Genomic DNA, 16,126 nt, shown 5'->3' with positions numbered 1-16,126 from the left:
AGATTTCTTGGTGTCAAAATCTGTCCCTGAAGCAAGAAGCAATTACAGCACTTTGCAGCACTGTAAGCCATTCTGACAGCTCTCATCTCAGCCTGCAAAAAAAGATTTGATGTTCCTGACCACCCTTAAGCAAAAGAAATAAGGGTGCCCCACGCCCTGCCCTGCACAGGCCACTGCACATACTGAAATGATTTCTCCATACATCTTTCTCCCTACACATATTTATTGCCAGGTATTTTTCAACCCTCACTGAAACAGTTTCTGCAAGTCTACGTCTGCCTTCTGATGCATGGGAGCTGTATCAGGCCCAAGCACAGAATATTAGAAAAATCACTTTAGGTCATGTAATGAAGCAGAGCAGCTGACAACTGGACTGCTGGCAGGTAAGGCAAGGAGTAAGAACTGTTAGAGCACCTCACAGAAAGAAAGGAGAGAGAAAGAGGGCACCACAACCATGAGTGTTATTTGTTTCTGTTGCTGTGAGAGGCAAGGTAATTTGTTTACCTCAGCTGATTAACCTGGTGGGACACATTGACAACAACACATCAGTAAATTGGTGTGCCATACTAAGAAATTATACAACAAATTATCATTCATCCTATTACTGATGAAACCCATCCCTTTATCTGTCCATTAGGAAGACTGACACATTAACTAACATCAATATCCCAGCACTAGCTGTGGGAGGATCTGTACCAAAGAAATTTGATATGTTTTTTCCTCTTCCTGCTTCAGGCCACAATTAGAAAGACAACTGTTTAAGAACTCTCACAATTGTATTTTATTTGACATCAGCAATATACACTGGAGTATAATAGGAACAATTTTTGCACAATCTTTCTTGCAAGATGGATTTATTTTCCAAATACATAGATGTTCATTATACAGGAAGGTAACAGTTAAGCTGCACAATAGCAAAACAAGTTGACAGCTATCAAACCACCTTTTCAGTTTTTTTTTTTAGTATAGTCAGGTGACCAGCATTAAATATATGCATTCAAATAATTTAGTTAACCTCCAATTCTTCCAATCTTCCAGCCACATTGTTCCATGCAACAAAAATGTGCACAAAGAATTATGTAAAAGAACTCAACTCCAAGGCTTCCCTTGTTTTGATTTCCTTTCTGGTTTTCCCCAGGTATGGGTCAATACAAAGGGATACACATCAGAATTTGGCATGGCACAAACTCTTGCAACATGCATCTAGGACAGTCACATATTGCAGAAGTAATAAATTATTGAAAGAAAAGTTAGGAGATTTGGGTCTTCCCTAAGAGGGTGTTAAAGAAGCATCTCTACTATGCTGCTTTAGAGGGTATTTTCTGCATGCCACAGCTTTTACAGAAAACAAAGATTAAAATACTTCAAAAAGCTTCATATCTTTCACTGGGAATATTTCTTACAATGGTCTAAGATTAAATGCAAATGCTTTGGTTACAATGGACAGGGCTCCACAGGAAAAGAAAAGATTACAGTTAATTAAAATACCAGTAAATATTAGCTTTTTTTTTGCTTTTTTTTTTCCCAACGTAAAAATGACAGACAGCTATAGCACCTGCTGTAGCCACAGCAGAAATTCCCCTGTTCTTTTGGTTCCTCAGCTGGTACAGCCATTGCATTTTGAATTATTTACCAGCACAGAAATTAACACCTCCCAGCCTGCTCCGCTGGCCACCATGATTTGAGAATGCAGGAGAAAGTGTGGCCCAAATTGCTTATTAGATGAACCAATTTTAGCAGCTAGGGGGAGGAGTCTTCAAGGCAACACTTCCCCCCCCCCAAAAAAAAAAACAACACAGCTCTCCCTCCCCCAGGCTCGTGGCCCTCCAGTGTCCTGGAGCATCCCAGCAGCTACTGGTCCCCTGCTCATCCACTGGGCAAGGGAGCAAAGCCAGGGACAGGTCTGGAAGGAAAACCAAAACAGTGCAAAAAGGAGCAGGACACACTGAAGCATGGGTCTAGAGACTGTACATAGGAAGTTTTAAAATAGCTAACAAGCAGCTCTTAAGCCTCAGCTCTCATACCCTACCTCAGCAAAATGTCTAACAGTCTCTAGGCTCAGCTGTTCTTCCCCAGCACAGGGATACCTTCTCCTGCTCAACAGACGGTTTTACTAGGACTAAGTTCAGGCCTATTAGACCCCAGTCCCCACTCAGTAAAGCAATTACTGGCTGTGTTTGCTGCCCTCCCCAAATTTGCAAAACAGCCTGTGATCTCCATGTGTGCAGTGAAGAAACTTATTTTTTAAAAATATAAATAAGACAGCAGGGGGACAGCAGGGGAGAGTCAGCTCAGTTATTTTCTTCACAAATACACAGCGTAATAGGGAATTTAAAAGAAGTAAGAGTCAAAAAGAAAGCAATTTTTGCAATGTTTAAGCTATAGGACAACTGATAGGGGCAAAATAACTATGCCTTTAAAACATGGAGATGCTATTTTGCTTTTGAGGAAGCCCATGTGCTGCTAGAATGGGCTTCAGGAGCAGAGCTTGTACAGCTGGACTTTTTTTTTTTTTTTTTTTCCTAAACCACTGCAGGACTAGGAAAACAACTACAGAAACCATGGATATGTACCAAGCAGCTGCACTAAGCAAGCCCATTTTCATGTTAGCCCCACTACTCTCCATATCAGAGCATTTAGCAGATGTGTAAGGAGAAGACAAGTGCAGGACACCTTGATCCTCCTCTGGGATGTTTAGTGCTGTTACAGCCAGTATCAGCTGTGCTGAGCTGAAAGATGAGAGATGTTCACCTCCAGTCTGCCCTACTGGGTACTCCAAGAGAGCATTTTCCATCCTGCTGCCAGTACTCTGAGGGCCCTGATACATCACAGCATGGTTTGGAGGCACAGCAGGATGGATGCATCCCAGCTGGCAGTCACTGCTATAGCTCAAATCCTTCTAGTCTTCTAGCCACAGCATCAGAAACCTTAGGACAGACTAAGGATGCTGTTCTGCAGGCAGGATTTGCAGTTGGTGTTGACTTCCACATTACACTCAGCCTATGCCTAAGCTTCCCACTTGGGAAGGAGTTTAGGGGGCATTTTCATAAGTGGCTTAAGCCAGCATAAGATCTGCATCATCTGTGAAAGAGGCAGTCTCATTCTCCTTCATCCCTTTTCTGACCATAGGTTCCTACCTATCCCCACATCAGCAACATCAGAGCTCTCAAGCAGCCAAATGATGGGTTACAAACTCATCTTTTCCTTTCATAGGATCCATACTATACATGTGCCAAGGTTTTGGATGTACATTTTCCAACTACTTTAAATGCAGCCACAGCCCACAAGCTGTAGTACTGACCAGATTATCAGAAATGCTCAGCACAATAAAGCTTACCATGAATTTAGGTACACAAAGTCTTTAGATTTTGTAGGAAGGTGACACTTCCAAAAAATGGCTGTCACTGTAATGAAAGCTTTTGTTGTGATTTTTTTCCCCTCCTTCTATAATTGAGTTAAAACAGAGGCAGGAATCTCTCTATTTGGTCTCTTAAACAAATCACGTTAAACACTAGAAGTTTCAAAGTGCTTTAATAAAACTTGATCTTTTTCCTTCACTATTCTGCCTCTTAATTCTTCCTGGCTATGAAAATACACTTTTTAATGAAAACAACTTCAATGGAACATAAACGTTTCTAGGAAAACATTAGCAACTTGTTTTCTTTATTACTTTCTCATTTTACTTATAATGAAGAAATAATTATTTCTAGGCTGTTTCCTGCCAGATGCTGCTCTAGTACCTCTAATAGGACATATCTTAAAATAACTGCTTGGTAGCAAGAAACTAAATTTTTCATCCTTGCTGATATTTTCCCTTCTCTTCCTTTTCTCTCTCTTTGACTTGGCTCAAGATCTTTCATAAATTCTGGCCTTCATGTATTTTTTGTCCACTATTTATCATTGATGCAATTGACAAAATTGCCTTTGTAGAGGAAAGAAATGACCGCATAGGGTACCTAAGGTTCAAGGAAGGCTGTTAGCCTCTGCTTTAATGCCAGAGGAGGCAGGGGAAGAATCCTATAGATGTGGTTTCACAATAACTTTAATCCACCCCAAAACATAATCCCAGCCTTCTCACCACCTCCTTTGTACCAGAACTAACACAGTGAGCCAGATCAGAGAACTGATTCAGCTGCCTACTAACTCAGACAAAAGACAAAAAAAAAAAAGACAAACTTGCTTTTAGCTAGACAAACTATTTCAGCCAGCTCACCATGACCACACCAGTACTTCTCACCACACAAAGCAGACAGCAAGAAGGTAGGAACACAGTTAGTTTTGTGGTAGAGTGATAATGTAATAATGTTGTCTGTCTGGTGCAGACTGCTTCAGAGGCTAGTAGTGCATAAGCTAGCTCCCATCCATGATCCCTTCAAATATGGCTCATGTACTCAAGGCCTGGATTAAGCAGCAGTGGATTCGTCTCCACCATGAATTTGCTACAGGCGTTGATCTGCAAAGGCATCCTTCTACATTATAAAAGGCTGCCTTAACTTAATTCTACAGGAACCCTGGTTATCCAAAACTCCTTACATCTCCACCAGTAGTCTGGTGCTAGAAAGTGTAGTCTTAAGTTAATAAAAATTAAATGAATGTACATACAGAAAAACTGATTTACTTAAAGTATGTTATGATGTATATTACTCATTTGATGACCTAATGAAGTCTAGCAAGGAAATTTTCAAGCTAGCAACTGTAAAACGGACTGTGAAGTTACAGTATAGTGAGGAGGTTCAAAAAACACTATTAAAGTGCTTTGAAAGCACTTAATGACACACTTGTACGTGTTCTTGAGTTCAACGTGTTTGGTTCTCCATACTTGTGCATCTTTACTTACCATGGAGGTGAGCCACCAGCACAAGATGACAAGGCAAGACAAATCAGTACTTAATTTTGTAATGCATTGAACTCACAAGTCCAGCTGAGTGCTTCATACAGTCACATGCTTCTTCTCCCAATCTCCAGATAAGAGTTTTCAAAGGAGTAAAACATATTCCCATATAAAGATTATTTCTTTAAATGCTTATTTTACGCCAACCAACCATCTATGTGGATACAGCATTCACTAAAACAGACTGTAAACGGTGAAGTAGATCAACAACGGCAAGAGCAACTCAGATCTCTGTTCCAGTTGAGGGTTAATTCAGTAGTACAATATTTTTTTTTTCCCCATCAGGATATTTTTCCTTGAAAATACAGATATGAAGATAATAATAATAATAATAATTTCTTACCTCACATGGTGCTTTGCATCCAGAAAGGTACTCTTTCAAAATAAGCCTGCTTGCAAGCGTATCTTGAGCCTGCTTCCGTTACAATTCAGAGAATTCATATTATTTGAATGTTTTTATATATATGTATCCAGGCTGTGATCACATTAGTATTTTTAAATACTGAAATTATGCTACTATTTAAAGAGATCATTTTATAGCTGTTGGGAGTTTGGATGCTTTTTCTAAAAAGGGAGTCTCCAAGGCTTTTTTTTTTTTTTCCTCTCTGTTATTTTTATTTTAAAGATGACATGACATGATTTCTCAGGAAAGAAGGAAAGAAAATAGAATTATGACCAGAAAACATAGTGAGCTGCAGTGGATAGTAACTGGTTTGCTTTGAAATAAGCTCTTTCTCTTGAAATAATATAAAAAACAATAAGGAAGTGTAAAAGAGATCTGTAGATGCATTAAGTTATAGTCTAGAGGGTAAAACTAATCAATTCTGAAAAGGATACCTACCACATTTTCAAATCCACATGAAAATAAAGTATGGCTTACAAGTTCCATCGATCTTACAATAATTGCTTTTTCATTCCCTCCAGTTAAGAACACAGTAATTAACATTAGCAAAGAGAGAGTTTTTCCGAATGCTCTGTACTTCTCACTACTCACACTTGCTTAGAATGTGCCAAAAATTTACTTTCAAAATCTGATGTACTCAGAACATGCTGAAACTGCACAACCACACTCATATTCTCCAAAAAAAAACTACAACTTGTTTCTAAGTAGAGACCTACAAATGAAGACTATAAAAATTAGTGTGTATCAGACTCTTCCAAAATGATGCACTTTTCCTTCCAAGAGAACCAGTAGGCCTGATTTCCCTTCCACTGAACCATCTGGTTTTTTGCACTAAGTTTTATTTACGCAATTCTGCTCCTCCACCTTTTTAATGTACTGATTTATGTTTGTCAGACCATCCAGAGAAGTGCATCCCATCCTCCACTTCCCACTGACCTAATGCAAACTTACTGCCACACATCTCTGCTGTTCTCTAATACTTCTAAAACTCTGATCATCTTTGGCTTTATCCATGTCATCATTAAATGCTATATGTCACCTAGCTTTCTCAACAATGCATTTGCCATTTTTTTTAATCCATGATTTTAACTTTAGAATTAAACAAATCCAAAAGCAGTGTTTTTCAGCTGTCTATATTGTAATTTATAACTTTATTAGCCATACAACAGCTATTCATTTTAAGCTATTGGTATTTGGGGGGAGACTGTGCTACAGAAGAAACCATGCTCCAGCTTCCCACACTAAAATTCTCCTAGAGAATCTCCTGAAGTATCTACAAGAAAGTGTCTCAGGTGGCCAGCATGTCTCTTACACAACCTGTGTGTGTGTTCTTTTCTTCTCTTTTAGCCTACCTCTTCACTTCCAACAGCACAAGGGATATACACTGTATATTCTGATGTTCTGACACAACATACATGCAACTTCACTACCTCATAAGGTGCACTGTGTAAGAATGACACACAGGAGGTATGCAAGAAAACTGAAGGAAAAAGAATTCTGCACTTATCAAAAATAGCTAGTTTATTTTTCTCTGGAAATAACTGGTTAAATCCTATTACATATAGTTAATTGGTTTTCCCATTTTTTCCAAGTCCATCCTGAGTCATAAAAATGATGAGATGCCCAAGACTATGCTTGAGCTCCCTATAATCGATAACTTTTAGCTCTTGTTAATAGAAGAGCTCTAGTCACATTCCTTATTAAATTATTTGCTTCTTTCATTCAATTATCATATGTTCTACTTGCCTGATTGCAAGGTGACATAGACTGGATGACTTAATTTACAAAATCTGCTTTTTTTAAAAAAAAATAAAAACTCATGGGAGAAGAAATCCAGAGCACCTCAGAAATGTGCCATTGACATCCATTTGATGGAGACAAGTCCCTTCTGCAGGGACAAAGACAGACTCCAGTTCTGCTGCTGAGCTCTAAGAGGGCTGGGGTTTGGATTTGCCTCTTTACTTGACTTCATCACTTTAGAAAATGGAGTGAAAATTCTTAATAGCAGGCTGAGAGAAATTTGACCTTGCACAACTCGGCCTTACAGTTGACCATGAAATACACTTCAACACCTGTGAAGACAATCTTCTTGAACTGAGTTTTCAACCGTTTTTCTCAAATGACTGCATCACTGGTTGGGGCTGCATCACTGAAATCTGTGGGAGTTTTGCTATTGGTAACAATGTCTCCGAGGAAACAGCAGTTAGTGGAGATTGATCTCTGCTTCCTGGTAAGGTTCTTTGGCTCTCTATGCAATTTTTTTTTCCTGGTTAGAAAGATGACTATCTGAAGCGATTGGTTAATTTTAAATGACTGTGCTACTGTCAAAAAAAAAAAAAGTTGTTCAACAAAACCAATATTAAAAAAAATAAAAATCTTGTAAAGCTCATCTCACTCAAAACCATCCCTAGTAACCTATCTGGTCACTGAAATGACACCTGCAACACTCTCCCTTGTGATTTTAGTTACCAGTGTTGAACATTTGGCCCTCTATATTTAGCATATTACTGCCTTGCTTTTTTTTTTTTTTTTTTTTTGTGCTTCTAAATTACACAGTATTCAGAACCAGACAGTATTTCTGAGTATACTGCAGGCTATTTACTGTTTCTGATCACTCCAAAAGGAGATTAATTATGATGAAAAAAAAACACTGTTAACAATAACCTTCTATCTACTTTGTCCTTATGTACTTTGGAAAGCTAGTTATGATAATTTCCTCATACACAGGAACACAATAATGTAGCACAGTACAATAAATTAGTCCTAGACTCAATGAGAATTTTTTTATCTCATTTTGAATATTAACATGCAAGTGTTGGAAGGTAATTCAGAAATATATTGACAGATTAAAAACATTTGTTCTGAGATATGATTAAAGATTTCTTCTAACATGGAAGCATAGAAATTAATAATTGGAATTCCATTAATTTTTGCAATCCTTTTCTCCTCCTTATAAGTCTTCAATATGAAACAGGACATACAAATGAATCCAAGTAGCACATTTAGATTGACCTTGGTCAAATAGCCTGAACCAGTGTTGATCCTACTGAACAATGCACTGAAAAAGCTGATTATGTGAGCAGTAGAGAGGGATGGGTGGAAGGGAAGAGACAGCTATTTCTCGTGAATAGTTTAAAGCTCTGTCTGAGAGAAAATATACATGTTTTTCATCAGAGAGAAAAGCAAAGAATAACTTCAGTAACTTCTGGAGCAAATTCTAGGTTCCCAGCACACACAAAACCATTGTTCTTTATAGTAGGAAAAATATAACTCTTGTGCAATTATGATTAGCAGTTGGCAAAGGATTAGTTTTGTTTCTTCTTGCTTCACAAAATAAACAAACAATCTCTTGTAGAATATCTTCTATTCTGACAATCTGCAATAATATGACTTAATTAGAGAAGAAACAGTCACAGGTCCTAGTGATACCTCCAAAGATGCAAACTACTGCAGCTACACAACTTGCATGGGTGTTCCATTTCTGGTTCTGCGCTATGGCATGTGTAATGGTTTTCCAAGGACTGTTGTAATCACAACCTTCTTCTAGACATAAAACGCAAAAAGGAAAGGACCGTGCCTAGCCTCTTGAGAATATCACTTAAGTAAACAAAAGAAGATTAAGGTAACTGTTTATATTACTACCTCTTAATGAAGTCATGTAAGATATCCCAAATCCTATGCATCCTATCATAAAGGTTCTAATGCTATACACGAAGAAGGAGCCTGGGATCCATACCACATGCTGTAAGACACATTTCTTATATTCTCCCAAGTCCTGTAAGCTAGAGGGTCAGATTCACAGCTATGAAATAGTTATAAAATTTGGATAGAAAGAGGCAAAGAGATATGGTCACTGTGCACTGATTCTTGTCCCAACTCTGTTAAGGCAGTCTCACGCATGACCTCAATCACCCCAGTAGCTTGTGATTTCCATCAGTCTCTCAGTCATTTTACCACTACTTGGACAGAGAACCCCACAACACTCACCTTATCTGCCCCCCAGTATAAAACTTTGACAATGGGCTACCAATCTGCTACACAAATTAACTGAAGATAAGAACTGGCCCACTTGAAGGAGAATCACCTGCTTCCCGACCCTTTAAAGGTACGCTGAGAATTTGAATTTTCATTTGTTGCCTGCACAGAAACAGTAGCCATTTGCCTAGCCAGATGGATCTCTGCAAACATGTTTAGATTTATTGCCAGCATATCTTCTACCCGTTCTGGTAAAAAGAACAATGCAGATAACATTTTTATCACGTTTAAACTGTTCACGTTTTTTTTGTTGTTTTAATAAAAACGGGTAATTGCCTGCTTGCATATTGAGCCAATAAAGAAAGCACCTATCTATGCATAACAGAAACAAATTGACCATAAATATACATTGTGTTCTGCCCTGCTTTGCCTAGAAGCATTCTTTTCCTATTTATGTCACAGCGTTCCTTCAGAAAAGGGTGTCTTGCATTCACTCAAAGATGTGCCATAGCCATGCTCATCAAAGCACTGGAAATTTTGTTTTGCTCAATTCTGAAACTACTTCAAAATTTGTTGAAAATTTAACTTGAAACAAACATTATATAAAAGAGGGGGAAGAAATATGTGTTCAAAGGAAATCAGAAGTGTCAGACTGAAAATTATGGAAAACAAGCAAACAACTCAAAAGCATCCAAAGGAAAGAACAAAATTCAAGCAGTTGAACACTGTGGGCCTGGTTGCTTTCTACCACAACAGATGTAATTTAGGAATAAATCCACTCAAGCTGGTCAGCAAAGTTGAAGAATCACATTTAAGATCACCTTACCAAACAAAAAACTCCAATTTTGAGAATTACATCAGATTTCAGATTTTATAAGGTTCACTCATTCCTATTTTGAAGTGAGAATTTCTCAGGTTGCAATGCAAAATAATGTTTAGTAAAAATATATGGAGCTCTACAACTCCTTTGCATAACTTTTCTGGAGTTGCACTCTCCCAGGCTGGACTTCATCCTCTCGTTCCACTGCTCATTTTTCCCCCATTCTGCCAATTTTAATCTAGCAGGGAAAGTCCTTTTCTAGCAAGTACTGTCAAAATATTCAGGACATAGGCCTTGCACTCAAAGAATGCAATGTTATGTCCAGACATAGACAGCAGTGCTAAGTGCCTCAGGGATTTGTGGTAATCAGCATGCATAATTCCTAGCAGTCAAGATGTGTTCCACTGCACAGTTGTGCACCTCTGCCTTTGATTTGTTCCCTCTGCATGTTCCTCCCAAAGGCAAGCATTCTGTGTGAAGAGACTGGTGGTTCACTGCTAGCTGAAGGGAGGAAGACAATTCTGTTACCTATTACTCTGGAAGGACTTTACTAATTATCCCCAATAACTCCAGCCTTTACAACGGGAAAGTAGCACACAGCTTTTATAATTATTGACTTTTTTAAATAGTTTCAAAAGAAGAAACTCTGCATCAAATGTGAGTATAATTTAGGAACTACTACATAGCAGCAAAACTACATTAGACTTTCTGATTTTTCCATGGTATCCTTGGATAGATACACCACCCAGTAGACCATGTTAAATGCTCCAAAGGTAACAGGAAATAAAATACGTGCATATTTGTCTATCTTACTAGTGCCAGAGTGGGAGGCAGGGGGAGCAGGTGGTGGGACAGCCGATGGTTTTGCAGATGCTCCTAATGTATTAGGTGTGGTGGTCTGAATCTGCTCCAGTCTAGATCCAAGCAAGTGCTGAATGGAAGGGGATCCAGCTGTGGCATGCTGGGATACAAATCCAGTTAAAATTGGGGTAGAAGGAGGAGCTGGAGGGGTAGCTCTTGCAGAAGATAATGTCTCTGATGCATTAATGCGTGTGAAAGGGTTGGGACTTGATGCAGAAAGAGAGTGGGGTGTAATGTCAGAAGACCCCTGCGCTACAGAGGGAGTCTGGATGGAGCTGTGCCTTGTGTCGATTCGGCTCCCACCATCAGCTTCTGACTGTACTGTGGCATTCGTTCTTTTCCTCACGTTTGAATTGGCATCTGTACTCTGCAAAGTTACAAAAAAAATACTAGTCATTCTTAAAATAAACACTAAAACAGAAGCAATGGAAACTTTATAATCAAGTATTAACTGAATAATACTCACAAATATCAATAGTAGCTTGATCCTGAAGTACAAAAATACCATATGCTCGTGGTAATAGATTTAATAGCATATAAAGTGATAAACAAGAATTCCTTTTACCTGTGGCTGTAATACCAAGGTGAACATATCCAACACTGCACACTCCATATGATATGGTACCTATGTAAACTTAGTAGCATGAGGCTAAGCATTCTTGGGTTGGGATTTTTTCAGGCTCACCACCAAATAAAATTGTCTGATGCTTGCTTATTTCTTTGATAATACACGAATATTCTAGAACTGACTTACCAGCCACGATGGTTTACTTCTGCTTTTCATCTCTGTAAAAGTAACTACCATATATTAGGAACTGTAGTTTTCCTGAGATAGTAAATGCTACTAAAATTCTAGTATTTACCAAACCAAGTTACCCCTTTCTTGTTCCTTAAAAACAAACAGACAAACAAACAAACAAAAAAAAACAACAACAAGTCAATGCTTTTTCACATCAACCACAGGCAATAAATTATCCAGCTGCAACTGAACCAGTGAATAAATCAGTCTTTCATCAACTACTCCTTTCCTTTAATTAACTAAGAAAAGTGGCAAATTCTCCATTGCTCGATGTCTTCAGGCAAGTCCGGATGTCATTCTGAAAGATATATTTAAGCCAAATGGTACTTATTAGGCTGGATGAGAAACTAAAATACAGATAAGGATGTAGAGATGGCAAATCCAGCAGGTTTTAATATTTTACTGACTTCTGAGACTGGGACTCGGGCTCTGTCCTTCTTTTCTGTATTTAAGAACAAGCCTAACATCTCCTGAAGCTCCTTCAGGAAGGGTACCTGAAAAGCGTTCTTTTAAACCACCAGCTCTGCACTTTTTTTTTTAGATATATGAATATGTTTTGCACAAAGGCCCACTGCTTTTCATGAAACATGGATTTAATCATGGGTAGTGTATACATGCTCAACAGCAGCAATGCAGGTGTAAATATAGACAGGACTAAACAATCCCTTGTTATGCATCAAAAATCATATTTTGTACATCTTTGATACGCTCTTCCCAAGCATTGCCCTGCACCACCTCAGGCTGCCGTGTCTTTGGCTCCAGTACTTCCGTTTTCCCTTCTCCCCATACCAAAGAACCCTGCCAAAGATCACAGCACAACAAAGAGTGAAAATGGGCAGCAATCCCTCCTCCCTCCTTCATCCAACGATTCTCTCCGCCAAGTGCCAGAGTAGTAACAGAGAATAATTGGGGTATTATTCAAGGTATTAGTGCCTTAAACAGTGAGAAGAGTGACAACCATATCTGCCTGCTGCATCAGTTGCGCTTAGCTATTTTGCTTAAGAGAAACAGGAGCTGAAAAATATCTGGGAAAAAAAAAAAAAGAATACAAAATGATAATAATAAATCACTTGACATGTGCAGCACTCCCATTATGACCAGAATGCTGGTCCCAAATTCTGTTCATTTCAGTACAAATCAATCACTGGCAATACTGCTGGCTTCAATTTGTGTGAAGCTGTCGCATATACAGTCATGAATAGCAGCCAGTTCACGGCTGATGTATTTGCCAGCTCATGGTTGATATATTAAAGAAACCCTCTTAGGTTTCACAGTTTTCCTTCCTGCATAGAAGTGTGTCAATAGATTTTCTTTATTTTTATGCATCTGCAATCCAAAGAAGCAGAGGACTGGAATTACTGCATAAACACCAGAGGAAACGTGTATTTCCTGAAAGAAACACTAATTGTACTGTTTGAAAGAGAAGCCTGAATCACTATTTGGGAAGAACAGAAGTACACACAGGTGTGCAATTTGGATACTTTCACACTAGGGTTATCAATGACCCAGGAATAGTATAGCAGTTTTTTAAGACTGCTAAATTTAAGTTCTAAAATACAATCAGGACAGGAGTGTTTGCTATACATTTGGTAATACCTGACACAGTGCTGCATATCACTCAAAGGCTTGCAAAGGTAAGTAGATTGATGCTCACTGTCCAAAATAACAGCTCTGTGCTACAGAGGGGCTGACACTAGAGTCATTCAGAAGAGCTGAGTTTACGTGCCATGCATAGATCCTTGGTTTTTGTTTAGCCCTTCCCAGCCCACAGGCTGGGACAAGGGTTATGAAATAGACCTGCTCTGTAGCTTGGACAAGATATGTCACCTGTTTTCAACAGCCATCTCAGTGTCCTTCCTTTCCGTGCATCAATTATAGACACTGTTATGGCAGACAGGTAAGAGCCAGGCTCCTTTACACACTGTAGTCACCTCTGTTTCTTACGTGGGCGTTTGCTTCCATTAGTAGAAATACATAATACCTCCTCTTCCCCCGCTACTCCAGCTGTCATCCAAATAACCAAACAGGACTGGTTGCTATTGAATCCAGTACTCACATCCCATTAAAATGTTTAGTCGAGAATAAAGTTATATATATACACACCATTTCAAATGTTCATAATGCCTAACTTTATAATTCTAGTATTTTTTTGCCACTAGTACATAAAAATTCCAGTACTTCAGGAACCTAACATTTAGAGAAACCCAGTTTCTGCCTAAGTACATGTAGATGTACTAATGTGCATGTGGAACCAGAATAGACAACCTCATAAGCTATCACAACATAGCACTGCATAATAAGCCTACAAAATAAGGGTGCATTCCTTGTTAATTCTCTGAAAATCACCTTCCAAATGCTCAGTGTGGAAATTAGAAATCATATTTCTAACTTGCTCCACAGTTAACATATCACTGAAAAAGAGTTGTTCTTGTTTGATGTCATAGTTTGCATTTGTGTGCTTGAATTAAACCTTGTCCTTGAAATGTACTGGAACAAGCAAGTTGTGGAGAGAGAGATATTACACATGGAAAGACGGGGGCTTTGACCATTGGTGGAGCAGCTAGTTAAGCAATAATGTTCTCTCTAGCATTGCTGAGAGCAACTTAAATACTGGAGACAGAAAAACTCCTAGGGAAAGGCTTACCTCCAATACCTCACACACCCCTGAAGACTTTTCAAAGGGGAGCATGTTCCAGCTCCTCCTGCACCCAGTAGGATTTGCAGAATCAGCATGCACTGAAGAAACAAAAAATGGAGCAGTGGGGAAAGCTGCTCACCTCTCACCAGCACAGCTGTGAGTGGTGAGCACCTAGCTCAGTGCCCTGCCAAAGCTGAGCAGGATGCACGCTGATTCCTAGGGTAGCCTTACCAGTACAGTGCCCAGCAGCTCTCTTCACAAACTGGTTACTTGCACATGCCTTATTCAAGACTACCCTCATGACAATAGCTCGTTCTCCTCCTTCAAAACTCTCAGGTATCACTCATTTTTCTTTTCTCCAGTTGAAAAATTGTTATTGGTTTGTGCTGGTGCAGCCCCACAATCACAGTATACATGTGACCCTATGTTCTCCTTTATCAAATGTTATCAATATCATTCATTTCTTCCAATGTTCATTTATTACTTCTGTGTACTGACACGATCTCACAACCCCATATCATCTGAAGATTTCATCATTCTACTACTGCCTTGTGCCAAGGTCACTAACAAAAATGTTAAACAAGGTTGATCCCACAGCCAAGTCTTAAAGAACCAAATTCCATTGACATTAGCAAAAGTCAGATTAATTACTACATTACAAAACATACTAAAATGCTACATTTGGTTTGTATTAAGGAAAACATTCACAGTTATTTCAGTTATGGTGCATATCCCTACTAAAAGGATATCATGATAAAAATAATCTGAACAACAAAAATTATATATATGATGTAAAACGTTTGCTGCTTCCTAAAAATATTTTACTTTTGTTTGTTTGCTTGCTTTATATAACAGTAAGAAACACAAAACTACTGCCAATTGGTAGCTTTTAGTTTGGAGGCATCAGAACAAGAAATAGAACACGAAAATCAAATGGAAGCCAAATTAAATGCAACCCAAGAAATGAAAGGAAAGACTCCTTTCCAAGGGCAAGTCAGGCAAACACTCAATTATCCTCAAACAACACAGAGCTGCTGTGCTACTCCAGATGGGGCTCCACAGGAAACACTGAGTCCACATTTTTTTACATTCTCACTCTGGATTCTGAAAGGAACTGATTTTCTAGAGACATTTGGGTGAGATTTTTGGGAGACATTTAATATGCCGTAGCTCAAGAACAAAAAATGTGAGTCTGGAAGCTCTCATAAAATGCAACATATCACAGCATACAAAACCTGCCTTAGTATGTTTGATAAAGATTGCCTTTTTTTAAAACAGGCCAACTTAATGCTTATGGCAACTGACACCTCACCCTTCCTTTGAAATACCCTGTCATTCTGACCTTTCCAACCAGCTCCACAATTCACAACCACTAGCAAGCCAGAAGTGGTACGTACTTTGCTACTGTATCCTACCCCAAGAGGATACCATCTTTCATAAGAGATTCATAATCACTATTCCTTTCTGTCCAAACAAATATTTAATTAGTCCAAACAAGTGTATATAAAGAGATTTAAGGATCAACCACCCTATGTGTTACTCAGACCAGAGAGGCAGGGGGACATGGAACAGGACAGGAAGTTCAAATTCTGCCAGGCATTGAAATAACTCAATCTGTTCATATCTCCCAGCTCTCCAACATGGGACACACCTCTGCCTCCCTGTTTGTTGAAAACACTAGAGCAGGTTAATTGTCAATAGCAGTTCCTGAAGCCCAAGTTTACATATCTGAAGCCCAG

The 16,126-nt window shown here is 38.8% G+C and overlaps 1 protein-coding gene across 7 annotated transcripts in view; it reads right to left on the bottom strand.

Annotated features, from left to right (window-relative positions):
- Positions 1-757: 757 nt before the first annotated feature.
- The window catches only part of GABRA4 (gamma-aminobutyric acid type A receptor subunit alpha4), a 48,165-nt gene continuing 32,796 nt past the window's right edge, over positions 758-16,126 (bottom strand). For all 7 annotated transcript variants that reach the window (XM_027457146.3, XM_027457144.3, XM_013107372.5 and 4 more), the window contains one exon: positions 758-11,317. In XM_027457146.3, coding sequence (XP_027312947.1) covers positions 10,784-11,317 — 534 coding nt within the window. In that variant the 3' untranslated portion in view covers positions 758-10,783. The remainder of the gene's footprint in view (positions 11,318-16,126) is intronic.

The sequence above is a fragment of the Anas platyrhynchos genome, chromosome 4 (assembly GCF_047663525.1).
Source record: "Anas platyrhynchos isolate ZD024472 breed Pekin duck chromosome 4, IASCAAS_PekinDuck_T2T, whole genome shotgun sequence".
Classification (NCBI taxonomy): domain Eukaryota; kingdom Metazoa; phylum Chordata; class Aves; order Anseriformes; family Anatidae; genus Anas; species Anas platyrhynchos.
Note: the sequence above shows the minus strand (reverse complement) of the source record. Positions and strands in the feature narration are given on the sequence as shown.